This window comes from Pseudomyrmex gracilis, unplaced genomic scaffold (genome assembly GCF_002006095.1).
Source record: "Pseudomyrmex gracilis isolate BER0280 unplaced genomic scaffold, ASM200609v1 scaffold_2, whole genome shotgun sequence".
NCBI classification, from domain to species: domain Eukaryota; kingdom Metazoa; phylum Arthropoda; class Insecta; order Hymenoptera; family Formicidae; genus Pseudomyrmex; species Pseudomyrmex gracilis.
Window position 1 is genome coordinate 624,681 of NW_018020586.1, and position 27,999 is coordinate 652,679.

Here is a 27,999-nt window from a genome sequence, read left to right on the forward strand (position 1 = left end):
CGCGGCGAACGAGGCGAAAAACGAGGAATAGCGAAGACCGAACCGCGCGCGGACCGAAGAACACGAGCGAAAATTCGACACACGCGAAAAAGATCGCGCGAAAGTATATACATTCCGCGGATTTAACGCGCGTTGTTGTTAACTTCGCGATCAAGAATACCCGCGTATTTTCGTCACGATCGAGCGCACTCGTCCAAGGTCACTTCCTTCCGCCTCAATATACACACACACAGTGACGATGCGAAAAACCGACTGATTGTCGAGAAGCAATAATCGGCAACCTTCGTGTTCTCTCGTACGGAGCGAAGTTTGCGACAAGTGGCCGCGTATACTCCTAGCGACACGGGGGAGGAGGACGAAAGGTGCAGCTCTGCCTCGTGTTCGAATGGGTGAGAAATCTCTTTTGTCGTGTGTACTATTCGATCTCTCGGCGAGGAAGAAGACGAAGAAGACGTGCGAACGGAATAGAATCGAACTTGGGGCCCTGCCTGTGCCCGGTAAGTCGTAACCATTAAATCGCGAAACGATGTATTCAACGCGCGTTGGCGTCTCTAATAAAGCGGCGGAGCGGACGCCGCGCGCGTAATTGCGGCGCCGCGCATGTACTTAACCTTACGTGCTCCTATTTACGACGAGTTTTCAATGATAATGGCACATCGCGTGGTGGGGGATTGATCGTTCGTGGTTGTCTCTCATTTTTTTTTGTTTTTACGAAACATGTAGCAAATGTCGTACGCGTTCGCGAATTCGGATTTTCCGAAACGAAAACGAAACAAAAACAGAACGTTCGCGTAACAAATAAACGGACGTGTTTTAGCGAAAACCCGGGAAATGTAAGATTGCAAACGCGTATGTTTATCACTATTTACTGCCGCGCAATCCTCGCGTTCTTTCACTTGGCAAAAAATGTAATTAATTGTATTATTAATATTCATAGAGTATTCCGCGCGTATGATTCATGTGCCTTTGTTTCGTATCGCGGGATCTTTATTTGATTCTGTTTAATAGCTGCGTTAATTACAACGTGATATAACGAGGGAACACCGCGCGCGCGCGCGCGCACGCACGCACGCACGTATTAAAAGTAAATGACGGGCACGTACGAAATAATTAGCGGCGCGTTATGCGAACACAACAGAAACATCAGACACTGTGATGTGTGTGCGAGCGCCACGGAAAACGCCAAACTGTTTTATACACATATATTGTTGATGTTGATTTTATTTATTGCTCGCGCGATGAGATAAACGATTGAATAATAATAACGACGGGAGAACGACGCGGCGTGTTGTTTTTTTTTTTTTTTTTTTCATCCCGTGCGAACAACTTTGTGCGATATTACCGTGTTTTTACAAGTCGAACACGCGGGAGTCCAACATCCACGTTCCCGTCGGACACGGACGACCGACGGGAAACGCGTAAATCACTTTCTCGCGTTGATTTTACGTCGCCACGGCGTTGCGAATAAACATAAAATATTTTAAACGGAATATATTTTACAATATAATTTCGATTTTTTACAAACGCTTGTGAGTTTTCTTTTTCACGAGAGAAGCGATCACGGCCGCGCGTGTTGTGTTTTTGTTTTGTCGCGTTTAGACATTCTCGACGTGGCAACAATTTTGCTCTGCACAATTTACGGTCGCGGTAATATAAAAAGTGCGATCCGAGAATTCTCATTGTGTAACTTTTGATGTAATCTTGATTTTGACGAGTTGGAATTGTCTTCTCGTCTATCTCTATCTCTCTCACTCTCTCTCTCTCCGGGAAGTTTTCGCAATATTATTATTTCGCGACTCTTGATTGGATTCTTTCTTGACTTCCTAATTACGATCTCATTGTCAAAAGCTGCTCGTTTCCGGACGAAGCGTAATTACTCGTTTCGCTGTATTTGTTGAATCTTTTTATGAAAACAGACGCGAAAATATACGCGGGAGAGGGTGGGCAACTTTTTATTACATTATTAAGGTTAATAATATACGCGCGATTGTGCACGCAATTAAACGTTTCCCTCGCCGACTTCTCCGTACATCCTTTGTTATTTTATTTTCGACATCACGCGCATATCTATATATTAGCAATTTAATAAAAGCAAACACACACATAAAAGTCTATATTTATCGTGAATAATAATTATTTTTAATCGCGCGCGGCGTATGTTGTGTGCACCGATCGCGATAATCAATTGCGATTATCGTCGAACGTCGTCGGTTAATAGGATGCGTTTTTTTTTTTTTTTTTTAAAGAAAGCAGCATTTTTTTTTTTCGAAAATCGCTAATACGCGATCAACAATTTCAACATGTCAAAAGAGTATTTTATTTGCATAGTTATGTCGCATTTAACATAACAATTTATTGCGCGCAATCTTGCGCGTTGTTTCAAGTGTGTAAGAGTTTTTGATTCTTTTTACTTTAAGATTTAAAAAATCCTGTTTGTTTTTCGAATTTTATTGTATAGATCATTTGAAACACATTTGAAATTACAGATTTATAAGTTTATTTATTATTACTAAAATATAAACTTCGGTTTTTCACACGCGTTTCCGAGTTTATCCGAGCAGCAACATCGCGCGCGATATCGTTCGATGTGCGGTTTCGAGTGCGGTTTTTTTCAAGAGGGGAGGCCCCGGTATACTCGGCGTTTTTCTCATCTCTCACCGCGTCGGTCCAGTAGGTCCTCTATAAATACCAGAAACCACGCGCGTTTGCCCCGGAGGCGTTTCCCGAACCGAAAAGTCTCTCTTTCTCTCTCTCTCGGTCCGAAGAGCGCAACCGTAAAGATCCCGGAACGCTAATTTATAGCCCCGACCGCCGCAATGCGCCCGGTAATCTAATTAGTTTAATGACCAAGAAATATTCCCCGAAGTCCTCCTTAATCCGAGACGGGGAGTAGCGCCGGTCTGGACCACGACGAGGCGCGCATTCAATGTCATGGCTTATCCGTGAAAATATATACGTCTCGTCCCCACGAGAGAGTTTGGTTTTCGAATAATAGAGAAGAGAGTCGGGAACTTTGTCAAGGAGTTAATCCATTATTTAGTTCTCTGAATAAACGGATCCCGAGGGACGCGATAACGTGTCCTGTCTTCTTTATGTAAATACATATTGTATATATGCACAATACGCAGTAGTTGCGCGGTTGAGTAGGTCGTTTAAAAAGATAGAAAGAGAGAGAGAAAGTCGGACTCCTTCTTTGAGGCCCGTGTACGATCGCGAAGTTAAACGTAATTACAACGTCGCTCGCGCGACAACAGGCTTCGTTTTCCTCTCCCTCCGGTTCTCCCATCCGCCGGTTGTGCGTTTTATTGTCACAATGTTGTCATTGACTCTCGAGGGATTGTGTTTCGCAAGCGGTTTTTTTTTTTTTCGTCGTTCGCGTGTCCGAAATTCCGCATCGCCCCGCGAAGGCCGGCACGCGAAACCAGATGCGTCATCGCGAAACGGATAATTACGCTCGCAGAAGTCGATAAAAGGGTGACCACTTCCTCGAAGCCTTCAATCATATGATCCGTGTACGCATACCGACTTGTCAAACGTGACCTGATATAAAAAAAAAACACACGAAAGAAAGGCGACCGGAAACCGACGTCGTCCTTCCCGACTGTCGTTCGACTCGGTTTGTTGTCGCATTTTTTTTTTTTTTTTTTTTTTGTCGTGTCTCTCTCGAGTGACGACTGCTTTTCATTGACGACGATTTCAATTGCAAGGCGACGACAACACGTGAACACCAAGCCATTCCTTCTTCGAGCGCACGTAACGAGCGCACCTGCTGAGTCGCGTCGAGTTTTTCTTCCGTTCCGTTTCTCTCGCGTACAATATCACATACATCCGAAACCGGGGGGGGGTTTCTACTTGGGACGCGAAATCGCTCCACTTGACGAGAGAGCGCGTTTGTTACAAAGAGAACGCGCGCGCGCACGTTACAACGCCAATTGTAATTACTCGAATACGCGCGTTGTAATTATCAGCCGACTCCTGTAACATACGCGCGAGAGAGGAGGGTTTTGACGTAATTGCCCGAGGGTTATTATAACCGGGAAACCGTGGTCGCGGCGCGCGTTGCCATTACGACTTGAGCCCGCGCGCGCGAGAAAAGGCATAAAACAAAAAGAAACAAAAAAAAAAACCATTACGAGCGCGAAATCGCGTGTGAGCCGGCATCGACGACGGCTCGAAAAAAGAAGTGTGCGGTTTTAAATCTGCAGGAGAATCGCTACGCCGCCCAGAGTCCACTTGGTGGGTTTGTCGCGAGTCCTCAGATTGAACGTCCAGATGTACGTTGGGCCGCGCATTCGGGTTCTGTACACCGGACACTCGTATATGTTCTTCGTCTCGAGTTTGTCCTGCGTGATCGCCTTCAGAAACACCACCGGCATAAGCGGATACAGCTCCTTCGGTCGGGAATCCGCGATGGCGCCCGTCGTCGTGTCCCATCGCGCCCCCTCCATGTACAATCCGTTCACGTACGCACCCTCGCGCGGCGGCGTTCTTGATTGAAGAAAATAAGAATCTTTTTATATTGTCTCGATCCTTTGAAAACAAGATTTTTCCACAAAAATATATTATATAATCGAAGATCTGAGCAATACGTCGTTTCGAAATTTACCGCAAGAGGGGAGGTTGGTTTTTTTACATGCGACAAATGTCATGAGATCAAAAAAAAACCTGTGCCGGAAACGGCGTTATTACAATTGTATTATTTCCGTAAATTCCACGTCGTCTCTTACGTAAGTTCCTCCTTCTGCTTTCTGGTTACGTCATAATGCAGACACATTTTGTCCAGGGGCCACTCGTTCTTTCGGGCGGTCTGCTGCATAATGGCGGTGAGTAAAGACTGCGGATTGAAGAAACCACCCAACCAGATCGACGGCGGCAACTGTCGAAAGACGTTTATACACCTTTTGAGTTTGGACGTGTCGGTCAAACGTGACGAAAAAAAAAAAAAAAAGAAAGTTGAATCCTGGCGCAATGTACGTGACAAATTAATGTCCTCAAGAGATTTTCGCATGATGGTCGCGCGGCGTAACGAAGTTTGTATTTCTTCACGCTTCTGATCGCGAAGTACTATTGCGTCAAATGTGTTTGCAGAATTTCTGTTTCTTTGCAATAATATGGCGAATTAAATGCCGCGTGAAAACGCGGTGTGAAAATAACTTACAAAACTAACTACAATAGTCAAGTACAATAAAATTCTCCGAATAAAAATCAAATGAGAAATTGGCGACCATGAGCTTTTGTTCACTGGTGGTTTCTTATTTTTTTTTTTATGAAAGGCGGATTATATATTTGTTTATTTCTTACATTTAAAAGAACTCTTTTTTTTTTGTATTTATTTTTATTTACTTACGCTAAAATCTGCCGTCCAATTCGACAGCTCGGTTATTCGATTGAACAAATCCGCGAACCAGGACGACAATCCGAGGGTGGAGGGATAGGCGCGTTTGGTCCACGACGGCGGCACGGATTCCATAAACAAGTGATTTTGCAGATCCTCCATCTCCGCGCTGATTGTCAGCTCTCCCTAGAAACCGAATTCTCGTAATTATCGCACTCATTGTTTCGTTTTCGTCGTTTCTTTATTCACCTTCAAACCGAGATCCAGTTCCGTCAAGGATCTCTTCAGTTCCTCGCAGAGCATGTTCATACGTTCGCACTCTTGCAGGACAACGATGACGAAGGGAGTTCGATCTTCCACCTGAAAGTATCAGGTTGTTTTGGTTTCATCATACAAAAAAAAAGTAGATTTAGGGATCGGTCGTTTATTTATTTTCATGTTAAAGACCTTGTGCATTAAATCTTGAATATTAAACTGCTCGGGAAGTTTGTCGAGTATGTCTTCTATCAGAACCTTCACCTTCTCTTCTTTCGATAATATCCCGATTGTCGTGTCGACGACATCCGTGGGCTGCATCCCCCGAATTGTCTTGAACAAATTTTCCGCCGTGCTCGTGAGAAATCCTGCGCGACACAGAGCGCGAAAACGAGCAAATCAGACGGACGATTAATGAAAATTAAATATTCTTCTGTGAATGAAAAAATGTTTCACCGATCTCCGCGTTCGGATGAAGTCCGTACAGGACCGGGCTCTCCTCCGGCAAGTACTCCTCCACGTACTTGTGATAACCTGCGTAATCGGTGTTAGGCGGCACCAGAAAACCCGGGGCCAGATACAATTCGCCCTCGACCAACTCGGGCTGGAGATATTCGAGAAGATACGTTCGGCAGAGTCTTCTGTCCCAATCGTCGGTTATATGACCGCCGTACATGATTTCCCCGAACAAGTAACGCAAATCTTCCCAGGGCACTTTGACATTGATCTCGAGATAATTCAACAGCACCGACACGCTAATAGTCAGATCGCCGAAGTTGAAGGGATACAACTGCGTGTTTTATATATTAAAAATATTTTCGAATTAACATTTTTTTAAATAATATTTTTCCGTATAAAAGAGCAAGAGGCTAAAAAGTCGTGGATTAAAAAAAAAAAAAAACAAATTTAATACACCGACCCTGTTCCATCCTTGAGGTCCGAATTTTCGACGCTCAGCCACGGCGGCGTGATAGTAACAGAGAGCGAAGAGAATAGCTTTGAATTCGTTCTCCTTGGCGCAGGATTCCAGAGTGTCCTGACTGAAGTTGTCCAGCGCTTTGTGAATATTAGCGCGCATACCCGTCGGCGGTTCGTTCGTAATTTTTATCGCTGATTCCAGTATACCCTTGTGGTGTTTTCGATATTTAGGTAAAATTGCGTTTTTTGCAAATTTGACAATTTTCAATATTTTAAATAGTAATTTACATATTAAATAGTAATTAACATATGTAAATACTTGATTAATAATTTCTGTTTCTTGATAAACCGGCTCGCGTTTTAAATTAACATTTTTTTTCCGCGCCAACTTTACCTGCGGTATTAGCGACTCGTGAGGATCGGGACCCGGTTCCGCGCTAATGTAGAGTCGATAATCCTCGTGCGACTCCTCCGAGAGCAGTTCCATCTTCTTCTCGAGATTCGGCAGCCAGTTCCTCACCAGATGAACGTTCTGAAGTATAACCCAGTGACCGTCGCGCGCCGAAATGTCCATCGCCCGCTCGACTACCGGCTCTTGACCTTGTCCCAGCGATATGTTGTGGAAATTTTGCGCGTTGAATGTGAAACCGAGTCGCTTGCCAAGCGTCTCGACGTCCTACGTGCGATCGTTACCGTTTAGCGCCAGCGTGTTATTAATCACGTCGAGACGCGACGTGGTCTGGGAAGTTTCGTGATGTATTCGCGTGTGTAATTAAATTTCAATCCCGTAACATGGAAAAGAGAGAGAAAACTCTTGTGTACGAAAAAAACGTGCCTTGAGAGGATCGACTCCTGGTGACAAAATGAAAAACACGGGCGTTTGCGCGTTCATTTCCTCGTACGACTTTTCGAACGGTTGCGCTCGGGTTTGTATGAATTTTCCGCCCAGCTTTTCCTCCACGAACCAACTGCGCGTTGAATAAATAAATAAATAAAAAAAAAAAAAAAAAAAAACGAAAACAAAGGTGTGAGTAAACAAGAGTAGAAATTTTTGAAAAAAATCATTGAACGTTCGTTCGCACAAGAAATTACCGGATGGCGTAGATCATTCGATCCAGTCTCACGCATCTCATTATGCAGAGTCTCTGGAAGACCGTTTTGTTCTTCCAGTCCTGCGGGAATTTTTCTCTCTCCGGTGTTTCCGACTCGACGAATTTTCGCCACCTCTTCGCGGCTCCGTCTATATCGCGATCTAAATTGCGAAAGTTCTCCAATCCGCTCAGATACTTGATGCCGCCCCAGCTGTCGTTGCTCAGAAAATCTACCGGGCTCGCGACGTCCGGTACTTGAGGAAAACGCAACACAAAGTCCACCTCGACCGGATCTATCTCGTTCGTTTGCAGCAGAATCTAAAAACGTGACACTTTTTAGATTCTTCGAAATGTGACCGTACATATTTTTTTTTTTTTTTAAACTTGTTTACGTCAAGATATACACGTGATTACACTTTAATACAAAAAATCTCCTCGTCGTGTTTACCGCACGAAATCTGCAAACAAACTTTAGACAAATGTTTTTTTTTATCCAAATAATCTTCTAATGTGTCTATTTTACCGTTTGCAAAAATCCACCGTAAAATACCTGAAGAGTCAATTGGCACAGAAATATGAGCTTGTCGCTCTCGAACAGTCCTCTGCTGGTGTACGTAAAAACCAAGTACGTGACGCTGTCGATCAAACTGACGACGCGTTTACCGAGGGCGTCCGCCGGCTCGGCGAATTTAATGGAATTCTGAAAGACCACGCTGAACGCCTTGAGAGAAAATTGGTATAGCATGTTGATCTTGTTGAGATCGTTAAGGATGAAGTAAAGGAGGCTGGCGCGGGACGCCACCGGCCGGTAGATCTCGCGCGCCTCGTCGATCTTCGCGGCGGTCGCCCTCGCCTCGATCGCCTTTGCTTCGATCTCGCCGGCGGTCTTCTTCGTAGTTTCGAGGTTCTCCACGAGAGCGACGTCGCTCAGAATGTCGGGACCCGCCGCCGCCAATCTGAGATCGAAGAGAAACATTGCGCGTATTCGAGTTCGGCTCGTTATCGATATTTATTTAAATAATTCAATGACCGGATGTTTATTAAACAAAATAAATTAGTAGATGTGTAAATATTAATCGCACAACAATTCTCAATGTTTTAACGGGCGTTTATCTTGGTACAAACTTTTCGCGCGCGTGTCCGAAAGAAAAAAGACCGCGTACCTATGCAACAGATCGTCCTCCAACGTTTTCAGGGCGATCTTGAACGTATTCTGCTGGGTTGTGAGCTCGGCTTTGCTCGCCTCCAAATCCGGCCGCTCCGCTTTCACGACGGCGCCTAATAGCTGCTCCTCTAAGCCGTCTTTCGTAACCGTAAAATTGATGAGCGTGGTCTGGGCCTGCATCTCGGGCTTGTAGTGCGGATTCGCCAGCTTTGTCTGCAGGATCAGACGGAAGCGCGGGTTGTAGTCCACTTCTTTGTCTCCCACCTTGATGGCTCTTTACATATTTAACACACCGAGATTAGTTCCGATATTGTCTATATTTCATCCGTATTATCTAAATATAACGATTGTATCATCTATAAATTATCGAGTGATCTGATCGTTTCTGAGAAAAAGACAACCGTGTGTTAGTACCTTCCTCGTTTTATCAGAACACGACCCAGTATCGGGTCCAGAACGGCGTCGACCGTTTCCGCGATATTCTCCAACAGCACCACCTCTCCGTTCGCGATCGCGTACTCGATTCTATCGAGGTAATTCTTCTGAGTCAAACGCAGCACGATCAGCTCGTCTCCGTACTTGTTTTTGATCCACTTGATCCCTTGCAATTGCGGATCTATCATCAACGGCCATCTGGACGAATGCGTGAGTATCGTGGCGTTCTCCGTGGACATTCTGTCCGCGGGCAGACCTGAGAACGCGTTTATTTTATTTATTTTTTCTTTCACGTGAAAAACAGCGTTATTTTATTTTATTTTATTTTTTTTAGTGTCGGTTTTTTTACAAGTGATAAATTTAATTCCGACACATTTGTGATTTTGCGATTTTTCTCTTAAAAACGCGCGTCTTCTTACCCTCGTTGTTCCATTGAGCGATTCTCGCATCGTCGATCATTAAAGACAACGGATCTAAATCGGGCGTGCGCGGTATTGGCACTTGCAGCTTGTCGAGAAACGGTAGCCAATGTAAATTCATGAGATCCATCCTGTATTTCCGCGTGAAGCATCCCATGTAAGAAATAAACGCCGTGACGAGCAACACGTTGCCCGGTAGAGTGATCTCGGATTTCTTTAACCTGTTTCGCCGGATAGTGTGTAAATGCGCGTCTTAGAAATCCGTTTAATGCGCGTGCACGCGCGCGCGCGCAATCGCATAATCGACATTATCTCGACAAACGATTACATGATCTAATATAATGCGTACACTTGAACGGTCTCGGCCCAGCGAACGTTCTCGGACGCGAGACCGTTTACCAATCGATTCGCTAGACTTATCGTAAACGCGGTCATTTCCGCCTCGTCTTGACACTTTTGCTTCGCGTCCAGAGCCGCGCTCATCTTCTCGCCAAGAACGTCCAGTATCTTGTGCAGTTCCTGAGCAAAAAGAAAATTTCAAAATAAATGAAATAACATTCTCAGATATTCGAATGTACAGAAAAAGAAAATTAGGTCAAACGCGATAAAAAGTTTTTTTTTTTTTTAACGTAAAATTTTCTTTCGACCTGATATCTGTTTGTTTTGCACCTGATGAAAATTTTGAAATAGCGCGGAATTAAAAATTCACGAGAGAGGAGAAGAAAACGGCGGTGCGCGCCGTCGAGTCGAGAGCTTTACCTCTAAACGGCTCCTCAGAGAATTCAATTTCTCCATCGCGGCTTTCAAATCGGCGTTCGCTTGAGCGAGCGCGGCTCTCAGAGGCTTTACGTTCTCATTGATGTAATGATACACCATGATGTTTTTCACCCAGCTGCAAAGTCCCGCCGCCGCATGGGACTTGGAGTACACGAAATCCGGATCGAATTCTAATTGGAACGAAAACAAAAACTAGATGCTATCTGAATTTTTTTGTTACAATCCGCGAACTCTCAATCGCGTATTTTTTTTTTTTTTTTTTTTGTGTGTTCAAATAAAACGTCTGATACCGATCGAAGTATCGCGAGTTTGATCGACGCACACCTTTGTTGGTGACGTACGGCTGAATCGCTCGAACGATTTCCGGAGATATGTCGTCCTTGTCGTAATTACGCAACGCCGACAGAAATCCGTCAGCGGATCCCATCATCGCTTTACAAGCCTTCCAGCTTCTGTCTCTCGGAATGGGACGTCCTCTGGGCGTAAATAAGACGAGCACGGCCTGGGCGACCATCAGCACGGCCTCCGGTGGAGTTGGGAAGGACTTAAGCTCGGTCAGATTATTCTATTCGCGAATTATAACACATTGATAAATACGTGAAAACAGGAGGAATTTCCGCTGCAACAAAAATTAAAAAAAATTTTTCCGCTATAACTAAAATTTTAGTTTTTCTAACTTCACGTAAATACACACTAAGTACTTCGTTATATAAAAATTATTTTTTTAATAAACAAACGTTCCGGTCACAGTGTTCGGTCAATGGGATGTTTATCTTATTTTACGAGATATTCAAATCGCGAGTTCGCGTTAACCTTATTTAGAGTGTCGAGCGCGGCTTCGGCCTGTCTCACCGCCGGTTCCGCACGCGCTAAATCCTCGTCGCAGTGTCGCTGCTTCTCCGCCATTAACTCTTTAAGTTCCGCTATTTTCGCTTCCTCCTCGGTCACTGAAAACTCAACCGTCGTTCGGTTTACTGTTAGCAAACATTTTCCCACGTCTTATCTTACCGGTAGCCGTCTCCGCTTCGACTTTGGCATTCTCCGCACGCACTTCGGCCAGTATCTTGTCGGCTATCTCGTTCTTCTTCTTCAGCTCGATCTCCTGAGCTGTCAAGACGATCTTCAACTCGTCGACCTAATTTGCGAAAAAGTAGCTTGAATTTATGAAAAAAAAAAAAAAAACAAACTATATTCATCGTGTTGGGAATGTTTGTCATTTCTCACCTGAGCGGCGCAAGATTCGAGCCTGATCAGGCCGTCGTTGAGACGCAGGATCATCGCTTTCAGATCGCGTTCCTTGTCCGTCAGCAACTTGGAGTACAAGGAGATCTGCTCCAGAAACGACTTGGGCGTCGTGTAGTTGTACCGTCTTTCGTTTTGCAAATAGATCGCGGACATGTTGTTCACGCTCGTGTGAACGAAGGACATAAAGAGCGACGTTGAGGTCCGATATTCAACCGGCAACTCCTTGAGCTCCTGAGCACGGAAGTAGAAATCTGTAGATTAGCTAGGAAAGCTTTGCGTGAAAGAAAATGATAAGATAACGAACATTTTTAATTAAAAGAGAAATTTATAGGTTTTTATAAATTTATTTACGTTTTCTTTTTTAATTGCAAGTTTGACATCTGAGAATCTTCTATATATAAATTGTTTTAACACACAACGTTGTAACGCACAAACCTCCAAGAAGGTCGCCGATACAGATTCCAGAGCCTTCTGCGGCCAGTCCTGAAACCAGTCGATTGCCGTGCAATTTACTATCGCGGGGAACTTCCTAGCTCTTTTTCGTAAGGTCGCTCCTACTGGCGAGAAACACAGGACGCATCTCAATTGCCTTCGCACGCGTTCGATGAAGAATTTCCAGCAATTCTCTCTGGTGTCGAGCGCTCCGGTTAGCTTCACCTGAAAAAGTGCGATCGCGCGATCGTACAACTGTTACGGCCGCTTCGATCATTATCACCTTGGAGAGAGTCTAAATAAAAAAAGTATCGTGAATATTTGTATCTCGAGGACACGCGCGATTCTTCGTCTCAAAACAATCGGAGATGTCGGCACACATGACATTTTTTAATATTCTGAAAGTGAAATAAAAAACATCGCAAGTTTTTACCTCATTACGCACCGCGTTGATGACATTGTCCACCTCGTCGTCGGCGAACAAATCCGCGATCTCCCCCGACGCCAGCATGTCGTTCACCACAACCAGAAACCTTTCGTCGGCGACTTGAGAGTCGCTCATCAGAAAGGTCACGCCGATATCTTTCAGGCCGGTTTTCAGATACAGCAGGGCCATGTCGGCTTTCAAGTCGTTCAACGAGTAATCTTTGCGCAGTTGCACTTGAAACACCTGTGTGTGGAAAATTTCGAGAATGTTTTTTTTCCAACACCGAACTCGACTAATTAATTAAGTCGTCGTGCTGTATATTTTCCCGAGACTTGAAAAAAACCCGTCCACGCGTCAATCGATAAAATATCTCTGCTTACCTCCAACGAGGAAACGAAAGAAGCTAGACGCGACAAGGACTGTTTGCCGCTACCGCCTACGCCTACCAGAAGCGCGTTGCCTCTCGGTGCTTCCAAGATTCTGTTGATACGACATACGTGATACACGGCGTCCTCGAACAGTACCAGATTCATCGCCGATACCTGTGTGTCGAAAAAAATTAAGAAACTAATGTCGCATCGAAGTGAAACGCGATACTGTTTTTGACCGAGATGTGATACCAGCTCGTTGTAGTTGATCAAAGCTTCGTCGAGCAACTTTACGATCTGGTTCCAGTTCTTGACCGGCGCGTATTTGAGCTCGCCGATTCCCTCCGCGAAATGGCAGTATATCAACGGCGGATCCAAATTCAATTCAGCTTCGTTTAGTTCCTGAAGAATCAGAGAACAATTTCTCAAATCAGAAAAAACTTCCTCGAACTCGTGTAGATATTCGAAAATGAAGATCGAAAAAGTAAATGGACAAACACTGAATGTGAGTTCAAACAAATCAAAACTAAAATATTACATAATAAAATCAAAATAAAGGACGTTGAAAGTTCTCGTAATTTTACGGTCGCGTTCTTGCGGTGGATTTTCCGTCAAATCGTCAAAAAAACGTACGGGCACATTTTTGCGAAGCGCTTCCGACAGCAACTGATCGAACGTCTTCTGGTCATCGAAGTTCACCAATTTGTCGCGATATACTCGCGTCGCTTCGTGCGCGTAAAGTCTAATTATGTGGCTTGGAATTGGCAAGGCGTCGCCGCGAGCGAACATCATTCCCTGCGCGTGTCGAAAAAGTGTGTAACGTCAGTGCCGCGTTACATTGTTGTGTTTTTTTTTTTTTTTTATTTTATTCGCGTTACAATTTCGATTGTATCCGGCGTTTTCTACAACCTGGAATATGTTGGTCAGATCGCGCAGATTGAACATGTAGTGAAACTTGATGACCGTCGGCAGAAAGGTCGCGACGATCTTCTCGTGAAGATACACCGCGGCGTTTATGATGAAATCCGTGAATTTCTGCACGACCGGATGGAACCTGTGCAGAGGATTGGTCACGTGTTGACGCAATATTTGGGAATATATCGTCACGAGCGCCTCGGTTTGCGGAAAACTGCAACGGTTGATTAATTAATTAATTAACGGAAAAGGTGAGAAGCCAAGAAATAAGCCGTTTTCTTTTCAATTGACATTCAAGGACCTCGTAGGATTCAAAGTTCATGTAATAATTCACCTGACGGCGAACACCGCGAAGTGTCTCTGCAAACGCGGGTCTATGGTGAAACTGCCCGCGGTGGGGTTCATGGAGGACACGTACTGCGTGTTGTGAATTTCTTTCAGCGTTAGTTTTGTTCTGTCGTACCTGAAAGTTTTCGTTTTTTTTTTTTTTTTTTATTTTTTTTATTTTATCACGCGCGTGTCGATTATCGAAGCGATCGTTACCAGTGATTGTAATCCAAATGCTGCCTGATGAGAGTGTGAGGTTGCACCGTACCGTAAGTGTCCACTTCCGGCATGTTCATGTCGTCTATGAAATATATTAAAAGTTTCGTGCCCGGTGGCCCGTAATTACGACCCGCTTTCTTCTCCAAATGTTTCTCGAGCACTTTCTGCAGCATATCTTTTTTTTTTTCGCGGTAACGAAAATATATATTATTTATTTTTTCACGAGCAACGTCACGTTTGCGCGTGAAAGCTGTCGTGAAAGAAGAAATTTTTCCGCGGAATCATCGGTGAGAAATTGTTTTCAAAACTCTAGACTTTGCATTCGCACCTGACGTGGTGTAGAAATTGAAGGGAACATTCGCGACGTTGTAATTGTCCGACAGACTCGCCAGTTTTTCCGCCAATATCACGCTCTTTCCGGAACCGGCTCCGCCCACCATCATGACCGGGACACGTTTTTTTATTAACAAATTCAGGAAAAACCGCAAACGCACCGTTTCTCCCGTTGGCACCAAGCTTGACTGCGTCGATAGTTGAATGCATTTAAACACTTTTACAAGCAAATACGATATCTTTATGGATTTCCGTTTTTAATCGCAATTTATAAGCACAATCTGTTTTTTTATGTTCATTTAATTTTTTACATCGTCTCGGTACGCGAAGTAATTGACTAATTAAGATCACGAAAAGAACCTGAAGCGGAATATCCGGATCCAGTTCGAACGCTGTTACTTTCTCGGTCCACGGCACCAGCTTCTTCGTTTCCGGCTCTATGAAGTAATTGAACACGGTCCCGCCCGTTGGAAATTTGACGGTTTTGAATTCATTTAGCCACCACCTGCTGAATTCGTTTCGCCAATCTCTCAGCTGATCTCGAAACATCGCTGAACCAAACGCCCAAATGCAGGCGAATGCGAAGTACAACTCGATCCTGAAACGCGATCCGCGCTTTGTAAGAACAAAACAAAAAAAAAAAAAAACGTACTCGCGACGTCGAATTAAAACGAGGCGTAGGTACCATTCCTTTGGACAGTCAGGCGGCACGTTTTCTTTAACCAGAAAACAATCGAGCAAGTGACAAAGCATCTCCAGATGACAAATTTCCGGTAGAGGTGTGATTTTCTTGAATCGCGTCTTCGTCGCCTCTAAAAGAGGCGGGACGTACTTCTCGAAGAGAATCGAGAGATTAGCGCGTTCGGCGTGGGGTCTCGTCTCTATCCAACTTGTCACGAATCTGCGAGGTTTTAAAGTGTCTCAAAGATTCGTGTTACAAATAAATGAACAAATTGATCAGAGCAGAATATAATTAAGTATAAAATTACGTTCTTTTTAATTAAAAAAAAAAATAATTTCAAAAATATTTTTTTATCGCAATATAGTAAACGAACTGTTTGCGCTTACGGGCTCCAGCCTAGGTCCTGCGGATTTATGTACAATATCCCCGCTCTGGACACCGTTGCCGGCGTGGCTGTCCTGAGGAGTATAAGTCACAAACGTGTGCGATATCGTGACACAAGTTTAAAAATAAACAAGGAGAGAAAACAAACAAACGCGAACAGAAGCGCAACGTTCTATTTGACCGCGCGACTTACCTCAAATTCGAGATCTCAAAGAGAAGCCGCATGTGTTTCGTCAACGCGATCCTCTCATTACTCGCGAGCGTGAGAACCTTGTTGTCGTCCATCACCGTGTTCAGAGATTCGATCCACATCGGGTCGATGTCACCGTCGAACACGATCCACTTTGGACTATCACCGGCCATGTTAGCTTGCTCCCTCATTATCATGGAGATCAACCTGCGAAAGTAGCAATAAGAATGGAAAGTCGCGCCGAGCGGTCTATTACAGACCGGTGGTGTGGCCTAATACGAGCGGGCGCGCGCGCGCGTAGCGCGCCCGATCGCGCGCTGAAAATTGACGGGTTTATAGTGCGGCTTGTCTTCGAACCCGTCTTTCCATTCCCTCGTTGCCGGGTTAATGACACCAAATAGCTCGTCGGTGGTCACCGCCTTTGGGTTCAGATCGTTATAGTGCGGCTTGCGTTTTTGGTTCGCGTACGTTCGGTTGAGCGTTTTCCAGACTTCGGTCTTGCCGGTCCCGGCGAGGCCGACGATAAAGACCGAGTGCCGAACGTAAAACAGCTCCTCCAATTGCACCACCTATACACAACGCGCGAATATAAACGAAAAAAAAAAAAAAACGAGAAACCGCTCCGCATACTCGTAAATTAACTGCTCTCAAGGTGAACGTACATACATATGTATATACGTGTGCGTAAAAAAAAACGTGTACCTTCAAAATAAATCCGTCTTCCGGTTGAAGCTTGAGATCGAGAGCCGCGTGTTTGACCATCGTCTCGAAATCCAAGTCTCTCTTTCGCGGCACGTCCAATGCCGGGAACAAATCTCCTGAAAATTGCAAAATAAATCAAGTCGTGGTTTATGTCGCAATATGGCGCGATTGCAAGAAAATTTGTTTAAAAATTATAATACATATAATTTTATATTCGTATTTGATATTCGTTGAGATCAGTCATCTTTCGTTTCACCTATTAATCCCATGAATACCGGCACGTCGTCGGTGACAATTTTCGGCAGATTGAAATCTCTCAGTGCTCTCATTAGCACCTGATCCTCCGGTCTTTCCTTGTCGTCGCGTTTCAGCTTGCCGGCGACGATCAAAACGGACTTGATGGCTCGCAAACCCCAGTCGTAGTGATCTTGCTTAGACAAAAGCTCCCGGCAAAGCATGTACGAGGTGATAAATTTTCTCGCGAGTAATCTCGCCTCTTGGAAGCCCTCGGCCACCAGCATTATCTCGCAGATTAGCTCGAAATCGGGCACCACCATGGCGCAGGGTCTGCGTGTGTCGATTTATTAAAATTTACGCGATAAGCAATTTTCTTTCGAATTCAACGCTGTCGCTTTTTCAAATCGACGCTTTACCGAAACAATGTCTTCAAGTTCTCGGGCAATTCGGTTCGGCCGGCGTAACCGGGATTCATTGTTATGAACATGCCGACCGAATCCACGATGTTATACTCCTGTCCGAAGAACAGAAATGTTTTCTTTCGATTTCTGACCCCGTCCAGAACGCATTTTACTTGCACCGCCACAACCGACAGCACCTCGACGGGAAGCCTATTAAATTCGTCGAAGCAACCCCACGCGCCGCTTTGCGCCAACCCCTTGTATATGTTGCCGCACGACTGCAAAATGTTTTTTTTTTGAAGATAAAATAAAACTCGTAATTTTTTTTTTATATTTTCTTTGTATTACAAAATTGACAATTACGTATAAATAATAATATGAAAAAGAAAGGGCAAAATCTCAGGTCGCGCCAAATCCTTGTATCTACGCCGCATGTTTCGGCAGAGAAAATAAACAGGAAAATTAAGTCGAAAAAAATTGCACATTTATTTTTAATTTTTTTTAATATAAAAAAAAAATATATATTCAACAACACTGAAAAAGAAAAGCACAAATTTGCTAAACCATTTTCTGATGAATCTCTTTGCGGATTGAACACGTGTGTGTTATTTAAGCACGGAATGTAGGAGGACGAGGGAAAGGAGAGAGAGAGAGAGAGAGAGAGGGAGAGAAAGAGGAGCGGTATGTACTTTATAATCCATTTGTTCGGAACAGTTGAAGACATAAACCATTTGTCCAAGGGCTCTACCGAGGTCCTTAGTAGTCTCGGTTTTTCCCGTTCCCGCCGGCCCGGCCGGTGCTCCGCCCATTATCAGATGCAACGATTGCGTCAACGTAATGTAGCATCTGTCCGTCAACGGCGTAATTACCAGCCGTGGCACGTTACCCAAGTACTCGTAAGCGTATATGAAACACGCGTCGCAAATGTCGGCGAAGCAATCTCCCGATTTGTCGTCCCACCTACAAAGCGAAATAATCCTTTTCAATTCTTTTCCTTCCTCTTCTTCTTCCCTCCGCACCTGTGCGCGCGAGCAAATTAGAACGCACCGCGCGCCGAATCGATATTTAAGCATCGAGACGGAAACAGGCGCGAGAGTATTTCGGGTGATTGTTTTTTTTTAAGAGAACGATCGAGAGTTTTGTGTTTGCAGTAAATTTTATTTATTTACTTTACGAGAAGAATCCCAGAAAAAATACAGAAAAAAAAAATAAGAAAAATTATTGATAAATTTATTGAAAGGATGTGCGCGCACCTGTGTCTTAACTGCGACTGCCACTGGAAGTTGAAGGCGTTCTCCGCTTTGACGGATATCAATTTCCCGACAACGTCGCGCGCGTGCACGTCGATCGTGCAAATGGTCATGATCTTCCGACGATCGTTCTCGTTCAAGTCGCCGCGCAGGAGCGCGATCAGCACGTTCAGCTGGCTGATCTGCTTCCTCTGGTAATCCTTGAGAGCGTTCTCGAAGCTCTCCTCGAGCCGCGCGAACGCCATGTTCACCTCGGTGGTCCACCAGATCTGCGTGCCGCACAGAGCCGGTTGGGCCTCGTTCTCCAGAATCCATTCCTCGCGCGGTTTCTCGTCGTACGAGACGACCGCGCGACCGAAACTATGTCTCACCGTTCTCCGCATCGCCTCCGTGACGCGATTCAACCAGATCTCGACCTGGTGCGCGCGAAGAGAAGAGAGAGCGATGTCTTGTCATAATTAATTACACAAGTTGTTAATTACCTTTCCCGTGCAGTCGCATATCCCGTGCATGGCCATTTCCTCGCCGTCCTTCGCCACCATCCCGTTGGCTTCTTTCGTCGGTTTGCCTCCGTTCAGCTTCCACTTGAGCTTCGCCAACGAGTCGTACAACTTGGGCAAATGCTTGCAAACCAATTCGGGATTGTTTCCTGCGACAAAGCGTTTCTTACTTTATTCGGAAAAAAAGGAGGAAAGAAGGGATCTTTACCGTTGCTCAGTATGTCCAGGAGATCAGCGGACGAGATGAAGTAAAATCGCGGATAGATCAGTCTCTTTGTTTCCAGGTAATCGGTCAACGCTTTCTCACAGATATTCAATTGTATCTCGAGCTCCTCCAGTCGCTCCAGGAGTTTCGGTCGGTTCGTCGATTTCACTATGTTTACGTTGATCAACATCTCCTTCAGCAGGTCCTTGATGAGAGAAACTCGGAGATTAAATAACATTATCGTTTGATCGTGAAATTGAACAGATCGAATATTGTGTATCTCGATCCGAGATTTGTACCTTGAAGTCCTTGTCTATCTTCTCGAAGCGCTTCGTTTCCTCCGGCAATTGGCTCCTTATGTCCTCCGAGCCGATAAAAATGCTCTCAAGATGCATCCAGGCACGCTGGACGCGGAACCAAGCGTTGATCACCGCGTCCGCGTTGCTGAGCTTCCGCTGCCAATCTATCACCTCGTCGAGGAAGTACGCGATGTACTTGGAATCCAACATGGTTTGCAATTGCATCTGGCGCACAACAAATCTTATCTCGCGATTTGTTCGCGAAGACGGGAAAAAAAAAAAAAAAAAACGATTACATCCAACGAACGAGCGTACCTGATGCTCTTCCAAGATCTCGATCGTTTCCTCGCTTATCTTCAAGACGTTCAGCTTGGTGCGTTCGTGCACGTCTTTGCCGAACTCGAGGGTGTCCCATATATTGTGCAATTCCTTCAGCACCTTCTCCATGCTCATTTCTTTCACCGCCTTGTCCACGATGTTCTTGATTTCCTCCTCGTATTTGTGCAGCTCCAGTTTCAGTAGATCTGCCAAAGTGGTCTTTTCGTCCATGGTGAATTTCACCTGTCGGGATCAGAGAATTGCGTTGTATTGTTGCACCTTGCGTATTTTCTCAGTAAAACAAAATCAATCGTGTGTTTATTCACTCGAGTTTCAGCCATCAGTTCTTGCCAGTGTCGATGTTTGATAGCGGGATTTTGCAATTCCGAAACCGCCCTCAGCGACGACATCATGTTTCTCACTTGCGCTTCCACGTGAGCGTACAAATCCCAACCTCGCACTTCTTTGTCCAATTCTGAAATATTGCGAGAAAATCGATTTCTCTCTCTGTCTCGTTTTGTATATTGACAAAAATACATTTTGTGATTATTTGTTTAAATTAATATTTTATACCGTGCTAAATATTTTAACGATATTTTGAAATATTGACGAGAAATGCGATTTGAATCATGCGACGCGAATCTTACGTCTTAGTTCGCGAAGCAGTCTCTTGCACTCGTGATCCGTTTCGTCGATGTCGATTTTGTGCCAGAACGTGGCCTGCCATTCGTCCAGATTCGACGTCACAATATTCACGTAATCCCAGAGATTCTTCAGGAATTTCACTTCCTTCCGAGCCAGCTTGATTTGTTTGAATTCCGGCATTTGTTGCTCGAATATGTTTGCTTGTTCGCGCAGATTTCCTAACTCGTCCTCGAGCTTCATGATTTCTTCGTTCATCTTGTCCAACTTCTTGTACACGTTCGTGCAGTCGAAACTGCACATGCGACGAATAACAAGAAAATCAGACGATCGCAATTGCGTTCGATCGCTGAAAGATACTTCACCTGAACACCACGTTCTCGTGGAATCGCGTCAGATATTGCTGCTGCTTGAAATCGTAGTAGCTGAGACGCTTCTTCAGCAACTCGATCTGACGCGCCATCAGGGGTTGCACGATCTGTTTAACTTGCGCGGCCCATTTTTTCACCATTGTCCACTGTTCCGGCAATTCCGTCAGCCAAGCGTACGTCTCCTCGCCGAATATCACCTGGTACTGTTTGAGAAGGTCTATGGTTTCCTATCGTCGATAGAACCGATCGTCGTTATCGTTTTTCGTTTACATGTAAATTATCGCGCGATAGTAAGATATTTCGCGATAGTTTGCGCGCCGAAGAAAAACAAAGTTAAAAGAAACGTATTTTACGATATTACTTTTCTATCTCACCTTAATAGGTTCCCACATGTCGTCGATCTGATACTGCCGATCTCGAACTTCCTTCAGATAATATATAGTGTCCAGCAAATCGTCGTAATCATCCGGCGCGATCGGCTGCATAAATTTCTTCAAGGCCTTCGTCAGGAACTCGCTTAGGTCTCTAAGCCTGCGCGCATGACGTGTAAATTTTAATTGAATCAATTTGCGCCAATCAATACTGTGGTTTGGAATTTACACGAAGAAGAATAAGATATTTATAGGAATTTATTTAAAAAAAAAATAAAAAAAAAAAGACAATTGAATCGACGTTTTCGAACGCACTCGTTGTTGACGCGATCGACGAGATACGTCTTGAACATGTTGGTCCACTTGCAGATTATGTTCATCAGAGTTTGTTTGAACGCCCTCATGTCCAATCGCAACCAGCGCAAGAAGACCTTGTTGTTTTCAAATTTGTCGCACTTGTCGTAAAGTTCCACGAAGTAATCGATCTCTCTCTTGAAATCGACCAGTCCCGGTTTTCTCTCTTTTAGATGTTCCGGAATGTGTTCCGGCTCTTGCGCCACCAAGTTCCTCTCCTCTTCCGTGAGCTCGCGACCGAAACGCAAAAACATATTCAGATATTGCTGCTTGTCGTCCAGCCACAGCCAGAAGTACGGCTCGAAGATCTGGAATTTTTATCCTGAGTGAGTATCTTTGGAATTTTTTTTTTTAACTACTTTGTCAAATTGAAATCGATTTCGTGCGAATGTTTTGACGAAAATAATATCGAAATAACGGAGAATAACGTGTTTTCTCTTTTAATATCTCGCGTGTGTCTTGAATCGAATGCCGGAAAAGTGAAATCTTACGAGAATGTATTCCTGCGCTTGTACCAAACCCAGCTTGATTCGATTACACGTCTCCTCGAGCATGAAAACGATACTTTCTTCCTCTGCTAAATCGACCTGAAAGCATGTCGCGATTAGCGAACGGAAGAATTGGCATTTTGTTACATATGCAGAAAACCGCGACAGTCGCGCGCTAGCTGCTTCAAGGAACATATTTACGTTTTCGCTGTAATTAAATTACTTTTTTTTTTTTTTTTTTTTTTCAAAATCGCGCGCGCCTGTTACCGAGCAGCCTGTGCGCAACGACGTACTCCGTAATGCTCGCGTTCCTTCGCGACGTCGGGATCCACGCGCGGCACCAACGCTCCCATTCTGACGATGTCGAGCAGTAGCTCTTCGTAGAACGCGTAGAAGCCATCGGGATCGTCGGGATCCACCGGAGGCCGAAAGACAATGGTCGGTACCTCAAGCAACAACTCGATCTCGAACAATGGCGACACGTCGCTCTCCGGATCGGTCTCGTCGAGCAGATAACATATGCTGGACATCAGGAACATTCGTTCTTAATGACCGGACATTTATTAAATAATTGGTGTGTAAATATATTAATCGTTAAAAATTTATTCGCAGACAACGCGCGTCAATTTCACGAATTATCGGCGATAACTTGGACATACCTGGTAGAAGCGGCTTGGATCAGAGCTCTCGATATCAGATCGTCGACGTAAGCGAGGTAAGGTTTCCATAGAATCATACTCCGAGCGATTTCCTCTTCCGTTTGCGTTCGCTCGGGTTCTTCAGTAAACTGTCGCTCGTTTTCGATCGCTCTCGCTCTTTCCTCGCCAATTCTATGACGAAGTGTTTTTTTTTTTTTTTTTAATATAATATCGAAAAAAACTACCGAGAACAAATTTTGTTCTTCTTGAAATAAAACAGTGTTAAATAAAATAATAAACAATAAAAAATATAAAGTGACGCGGCGTGTAAAATGAGAGTCGGTGTCCACACCTCGCAACGCGCGGCTCTTCCGCGTCCAACGTTATTCTCTCGAGATGGCCAGGCTCCGTGTAATCTGCAAATACGTCGCGATTTTTTTTTGTTCACAAAATGTGTCTGCAAATAAAACCCCGATCTGTTTGCGAAAGATCAGACCTTTGTCCAGTTCGTATTCGTTCCTCTCGTACTTCGAGTCGGGCAGCAAATCGAAGAAGAGCTTGTAATTCTCGCTCAGAATTCGATTAAGTTCCGTGACGGCGCGTTCGATTTGTTCGTATCTCCGTCGAAACTTCTCCTCGCGCTCGTTCAGAGCCAACAAATTCTCGTCTTTGAAATCCCTGCGTTCCAATATCGGCGTCAACGCCCACGAGTACATATTTTGCAACAACGAGGCGAGGTTTTCCTGAGCGCGAAAGACGCGCGAGTGCAAATTCCGCACGAGATTCATCAGTTTGTCGACGTACCCCGGCACTTCTGTTTTTCAACGAGTCACATCGGTGAGATATTGCGGCAGAAAGTGCGCAAAATACAAAAATTAATAACAAAATAATAAATTTAACTAATTAATTAACTAATCGACTAATCAACTACGTGCGTGTGAAATAACAAAATTGCATAATTGAAAGTGTGACAATTTGCACATAACCGCGAGAGAAAAAGTCGAACACGGTTTATTCGCGCGTGATTCTCGATTTATTTGTAATTGAAACTTCCACCTGAAGAATTCCAGTTGTAGTTCTTTTGGCCAAACTCGATCAACTCGTCCACTATCCGGATCTCGTTCTTCACTATCTCAAATTCCACGGGCAAAATGTAATTTCTGATCCGATTGTACCTGCTCTCCCCCATCCCCCCGGCGCGTCGTCGAATAAAACGAGATATTCGAATATTTATATCTATAATTTACACGTTATATTTTTCTTCAATTGAATTTTACCCACCGACGTATGAGCAAACTGAGATTGTACGTGGTCTCGAAGAAATACTGCGTTTTGTGATAGAGCCGGGTCGCTTCCTCGGGCAGATTCGTCCTCTTCATAATGGTCATGTAACGAGATTCCCGCAGCAGTTCGGTCAACTCCGGATCGAAGTTTAAATCGAGCAGCTTGTTCTCGCGCACCGTTAACAAACTTTTTGACAGGTGAGTGGCGCTTATAACAGGCACTTTGTTCGCCCAGTCCGTGAATATTTCACGCTCCATCGTGTCCATGAGCGACTTACGGTAATAACGAGCGTACTTTTGTTTAACACGAATTTCGCGCGCTTTGTGCGAATTCGTTGGACGCTTCGCTTTAGATTTGTTTAATTAAATTTTTCTAATTAAAGTTACGTAGAAAATTTCAAAATAAAATATCGGTCGATTGAACAGCGATTAGGTCCAACGTCGATCAGACGACTAGACGAGTTTTTATGAACAAAAAAAAAATACCCAGGTCTTTCAGGTTTTTTCGCACTTCTTACCGAACTGCTTGAAGATGTGTTACCTGCAGTTGATCGTATTTCGGTTTGGTTTCGCGCGTAAATGTGAGATTCACCAGTGGGTGATCGATCATTTTCATGTATTGTATCGGATCGTCTATTCGCTTTCGCAATTGCGTGAGCGTGCACAGAGCGCCGGAAACAGGCGGGAAGTACGGATTGATCTCGATTCGGTCGGACTCGTCGCGCTTCTTGAACGTGCCGTCGAACATAATCTGAAAGAAGATTCTGAAATCTATCAGCAAACAGTCTCGCGGTAGGTCTCGTCTCTGTTGACAACGCGAACTTACTTTGATCTCGTCAAAATGACGATGAATTCTTTTGATAAGCGTCTCGTAATTGTGCCACAATTGCGCCATTATAATCGGCCGATTGGCCATCGAGCCGATTACGCATATAAGTTGAAAAAACGCTTTCATGTTGTGACACGTCTCGAACGCTTGGTCGAATATCGTCGCCAGTTTTCTGTCGAACTCCTCCACCTGATTGATTGAGAAATTTTTTAATCGCGTCTCTCGCGTATTTCATATACTTGTGCCTCACTTTTGCCAAGAAGTTGGTGACGTGATCCGTAAACCGCGTCTCTTCCGGCACCAAGATGTCGTACTGCAACTCGGCGAACTCGCTGTAAATTTTACCGAACTGCTCGTGAATGTCGCAGATTTTCGCGTACAGCGTTTTCCCCTTTATGCCGCCGATGTCCGTCTTTTCCAACTTCAAGTACTCCTGAGCGGTCTCGAACAGAATCTGAAGAACGCGGAACGTAGGAAACGAGGAAACTGTCGTTTATATTCCTTCGCGCGCAAATACATATTTACATTTAAACAAAACAATAAGAGTAAAAGTTTATTAAACAATTAAATTATAAACGTTTACAATATTATCGCGGACCTTTATTTCGTCCAAACGTTCCTGAAAGTCCATCACTCGTCCGAGAACGAACTCGTCGTCGAAAGTCCACGGGATCACATCCTGCGCGTGCTTGAAGTACGTGTCCAGTTTGTTGCGAAATGTCTCGTACATTTCCAAGTAATAATTCAGAGTATTTGTCACGTGCTCCAAACGTTTCGCGCTGTCCTGGATGTCGTCCGAGAACAGCGTGCTCTGATCCAAAAACTTAGCCGCCTGTCAAGTATTCGTTAAAGTAGCGAATTGCGTAAGAGATTATCGCGTTGTCGTTTTTTATCGCATTTAAATTTCGTGCCAATTGCGTTTTTATTTACCAGCGCTATCAGTAGATTTGATATCCCGGACAGTAACGTGATTATTCGCGTGATCGTGCAGTAATACTTCGAGTTCGACCATACCAGGCACACGCAGTGCAACAACACTTTCAGTTTCGGCTGTACGTCTCGGAAATCGCTGTTCTGGATATCGTCGAAGTGAGGCTCCAGGGCCTTCAAATAGGCGCACACGTCGCGCGCTTCGATCACCGCTGAATTTAAACGAATAAAAAAGATTTATTTTTTTTTTTTTTTTTTTCGTAAATCGATGAAAATTTAAGAACACATTTGTTTCTTCATCGACTTTCGCGATCTAACCGACGACAACATCCTTGAAGAGATTCTTCAAGGCCTGCAAGTACGGACTTTTGGTCAGTTCCAAAACGGATCTCATTTTCCTCACGCGAGGATCCTTCATCTGGTTGTAGATGGACTCGATGTTCTCGAGTCTCTGGCGCCAGAACTCGATCTCTGAAAGAGATGTACCGATGTAAGTTTTTTCTTTTTTTTTTTTTTTTTTTCAATTGCAGTTGCAAGACGTACCCGCGCTCGGTAGCGGCTTTACGTCGTCCGCGCGCGTGCTCTCCTCGGCGAGTACGTCGCCGATTTGCGACAGCCACTTTGTCACGATGATCTCTATGTTGCTCTTCAACTGAGCGTCGAACTTGTCCTCGTTCTGTATTTTCCACTCCTCCTCGAATATCCGCTCGATGCCCATCGGCATCGGTAGCAACGTTTGCCCGCTCATTCGTCCTTTGATCTATGAAAAAAGTATTTGTGCGTGAAGTTCTTTATTTAATTAATCAATTAATTGTTTTTTAAGTAAAATTTTACCTGGCATATCGCGTTGCGAAAATCGTAAACGTGCCTCCTCACGTCGTCGCCGATAACGCGCGGCCAGCCCTTGTGGTTTTTCGGATTCGATAATATCGGCACGTAAGCCTAGGCAGAACATTCACTTTAGGGTGAAAAAATCCCTCCCTCTTTTTTTTTTTTACAGGTGCGCGATCTAAATTTCGGGTTTTTGCGGACAATCTCAACTCTACCTCCTCGACCAGAACGGACAGTTCGTCAATGGCTCTCGGGGCCATGTCGCCGAGTATAATGACGTCCCTGTAATTTTCTTTTGTGATCACGAGGGGATTTCTTTTGATGAAATACGAGGTCTTCACCCGGCCTGTCGTCGGCGGCACCGCCAGAAACGGCGTCAACACCTCGGCCGCGCTCAGTTGGATTGTCAGAATCATCTCCGACGGCGTTTCAAAAAACTTGATTATCGTCTCCTAATTTAGCGCACGATTTACATTTTTTTTATCTGACACTTGATGAAATTTTCGCGCGATAGAAAAGTTTTGTCTCGTTTATTTAATTATTTTATTGAGCCAAGAAAAATACAAAAATACTAGCCATAAACTAATCAAGCTTATTGTAAAACTAAGTTTTTTTTTTATACATTAGGTTAACAAAACTCTTATCCTACTGTGTACGTCTCGCTAAGATTCGCCATTTAATTTCTCTTGAGCGAAGTTTTTTTTTATTTATTCTAAAAACTATTGAAGTATAAAATTTTTACCGCTCTAGAAAGTATTTCGTACATTTAATTGTTTAACGAACACATACATAAGCAAAAGATTGAGAGTTTAGAGAAGAGCACCTTGAATTCCTCGCTCGACAACATCTTCGTCCATTTTTCGGCCTTAATCTTTCTCGAAAGCGCCAAATATTTATAAAGAAATTCGAGCCGCTCGTCGTCCTCTTTCTTCTCATCCATCTTTTTATCGCTCATTTTTGCATTTACGCGTGTGATAATTCTCCGTCACGCACGCTCAACGACGTGAATGTTGCGTTTTCGCAGAAAGATCTTTCGAATTGAAAAAAAGACGACCAACACGCACGGAATGTAGTAATAATAATAATAATAATAATAATAAAACGTTCGCGGAACGTTTATTATTATTATTATTATTATTACAAAGCACACGCGTACCTACAAAGCGACACATAATTTCGTCAGAAAAACGTAGAAAAGTACAAAATTTCAAGAATGCAATAAAAATGCAACACGCACTCCTTCACACGCAGTAGCTTCAGACTAGATTGTCATAATGAACATGTAACAATATCACGAATCAGTTTTTTTTTTTTTTTTTTTTTTTCCAGATATTTCAATCGCGCCGTTCACCAATTTTCGTCCGAGTCACTGAACTGAGAGCTGGAAGGATTCGATTGAGAAGAATCCCGAATGTTAATTGAAGCGGATATTT

At 44.1% G+C, this 27,999-nt stretch overlaps 1 protein-coding gene and 1 long non-coding RNA gene across 3 annotated transcripts in view; one reads left to right on the forward strand and one right to left on the reverse strand.

Annotated features, from left to right (window-relative positions):
• LOC109854161 lies at positions 1-27,975 on the forward strand. Of its 2 annotated transcripts, none has more exons than XR_002250184.1 (4): positions 1-497; positions 21,741-21,893; positions 22,668-22,770; positions 27,896-27,975. It is a non-coding gene; the product is annotated as an uncharacterized LOC109854161 (long non-coding RNA). The 2 variants fall into 2 exon arrangements; XR_002250185.1 differs by lacking the exon at positions 1-497 and adding an exon at positions 13,924-14,033.
• The window catches only part of LOC109854152 (dynein beta chain, ciliary-like), a 28,665-nt gene continuing 4,361 nt past the window's right edge, over positions 3,696-27,999 (reverse strand). Inside the window, exons 7-70 of the mRNA XM_020426982.1 lie at positions 26,782-27,018; positions 26,570-26,677; positions 26,279-26,495; positions 26,054-26,206; positions 25,736-25,947; positions 25,404-25,637; positions 25,056-25,259; positions 24,803-24,994; positions 24,518-24,727; positions 23,975-24,249; positions 23,750-23,868; positions 23,190-23,507; positions 23,046-23,109; positions 22,715-22,885; positions 22,349-22,577; positions 22,059-22,154; positions 21,529-21,875; positions 21,217-21,373; positions 20,837-21,069; positions 20,477-20,766; positions 20,156-20,304; positions 19,827-20,072; positions 19,512-19,736; positions 19,216-19,417; positions 18,990-19,156; positions 18,511-18,923; positions 17,947-18,217; positions 17,273-17,535; positions 16,876-17,186; positions 16,620-16,735; positions 16,275-16,486; positions 15,921-16,124; positions 15,730-15,801; positions 15,347-15,562; positions 15,022-15,259; positions 14,657-14,849; positions 14,326-14,503; positions 14,117-14,245; positions 13,777-13,996; positions 13,501-13,662; positions 13,120-13,269; positions 12,880-13,041; positions 12,506-12,742; positions 12,076-12,297; positions 11,620-11,871; positions 11,404-11,530; positions 11,209-11,342; positions 10,720-10,960; positions 10,378-10,565; positions 9,968-10,137; positions 9,619-9,839; positions 9,179-9,455; positions 8,763-9,038; positions 8,150-8,555; positions 7,601-7,917; positions 7,344-7,476; positions 6,903-7,184; positions 6,510-6,716; positions 6,047-6,380; positions 5,783-5,958; positions 5,585-5,695; positions 5,348-5,521; positions 4,728-4,876; positions 3,696-4,488 (exon numbers count right to left, since the gene is read on the reverse strand). Coding sequence (XP_020282571.1) covers positions 4,194-4,488; positions 4,728-4,876; positions 5,348-5,521; positions 5,585-5,695; positions 5,783-5,958; positions 6,047-6,380; positions 6,510-6,716; positions 6,903-7,184; positions 7,344-7,476; positions 7,601-7,917; positions 8,150-8,555; positions 8,763-9,038; positions 9,179-9,455; positions 9,619-9,839; positions 9,968-10,137; positions 10,378-10,565; positions 10,720-10,960; positions 11,209-11,342; positions 11,404-11,530; positions 11,620-11,871; positions 12,076-12,297; positions 12,506-12,742; positions 12,880-13,041; positions 13,120-13,269; positions 13,501-13,662; positions 13,777-13,996; positions 14,117-14,245; positions 14,326-14,503; positions 14,657-14,849; positions 15,022-15,259; positions 15,347-15,562; positions 15,730-15,801; positions 15,921-16,124; positions 16,275-16,486; positions 16,620-16,735; positions 16,876-17,186; positions 17,273-17,535; positions 17,947-18,217; positions 18,511-18,923; positions 18,990-19,156; positions 19,216-19,417; positions 19,512-19,736; positions 19,827-20,072; positions 20,156-20,304; positions 20,477-20,766; positions 20,837-21,069; positions 21,217-21,373; positions 21,529-21,875; positions 22,059-22,154; positions 22,349-22,577; positions 22,715-22,885; positions 23,046-23,109; positions 23,190-23,507; positions 23,750-23,868; positions 23,975-24,249; positions 24,518-24,727; positions 24,803-24,994; positions 25,056-25,259; positions 25,404-25,637; positions 25,736-25,947; positions 26,054-26,206; positions 26,279-26,495; positions 26,570-26,677; positions 26,782-27,018 — 13,494 coding nt within the window. The 3' untranslated portion in view covers positions 3,696-4,193. The remainder of the gene's footprint in view (positions 4,489-4,727; positions 4,877-5,347; positions 5,522-5,584; positions 5,696-5,782; positions 5,959-6,046; positions 6,381-6,509; positions 6,717-6,902; positions 7,185-7,343; positions 7,477-7,600; positions 7,918-8,149; positions 8,556-8,762; positions 9,039-9,178; positions 9,456-9,618; positions 9,840-9,967; positions 10,138-10,377; positions 10,566-10,719; positions 10,961-11,208; positions 11,343-11,403; positions 11,531-11,619; positions 11,872-12,075; positions 12,298-12,505; positions 12,743-12,879; positions 13,042-13,119; positions 13,270-13,500; positions 13,663-13,776; positions 13,997-14,116; positions 14,246-14,325; positions 14,504-14,656; positions 14,850-15,021; positions 15,260-15,346; positions 15,563-15,729; positions 15,802-15,920; positions 16,125-16,274; positions 16,487-16,619; positions 16,736-16,875; positions 17,187-17,272; positions 17,536-17,946; positions 18,218-18,510; positions 18,924-18,989; positions 19,157-19,215; positions 19,418-19,511; positions 19,737-19,826; positions 20,073-20,155; positions 20,305-20,476; positions 20,767-20,836; positions 21,070-21,216; positions 21,374-21,528; positions 21,876-22,058; positions 22,155-22,348; positions 22,578-22,714; positions 22,886-23,045; positions 23,110-23,189; positions 23,508-23,749; positions 23,869-23,974; positions 24,250-24,517; positions 24,728-24,802; positions 24,995-25,055; positions 25,260-25,403; positions 25,638-25,735; positions 25,948-26,053; positions 26,207-26,278; positions 26,496-26,569; positions 26,678-26,781; positions 27,019-27,999) is intronic.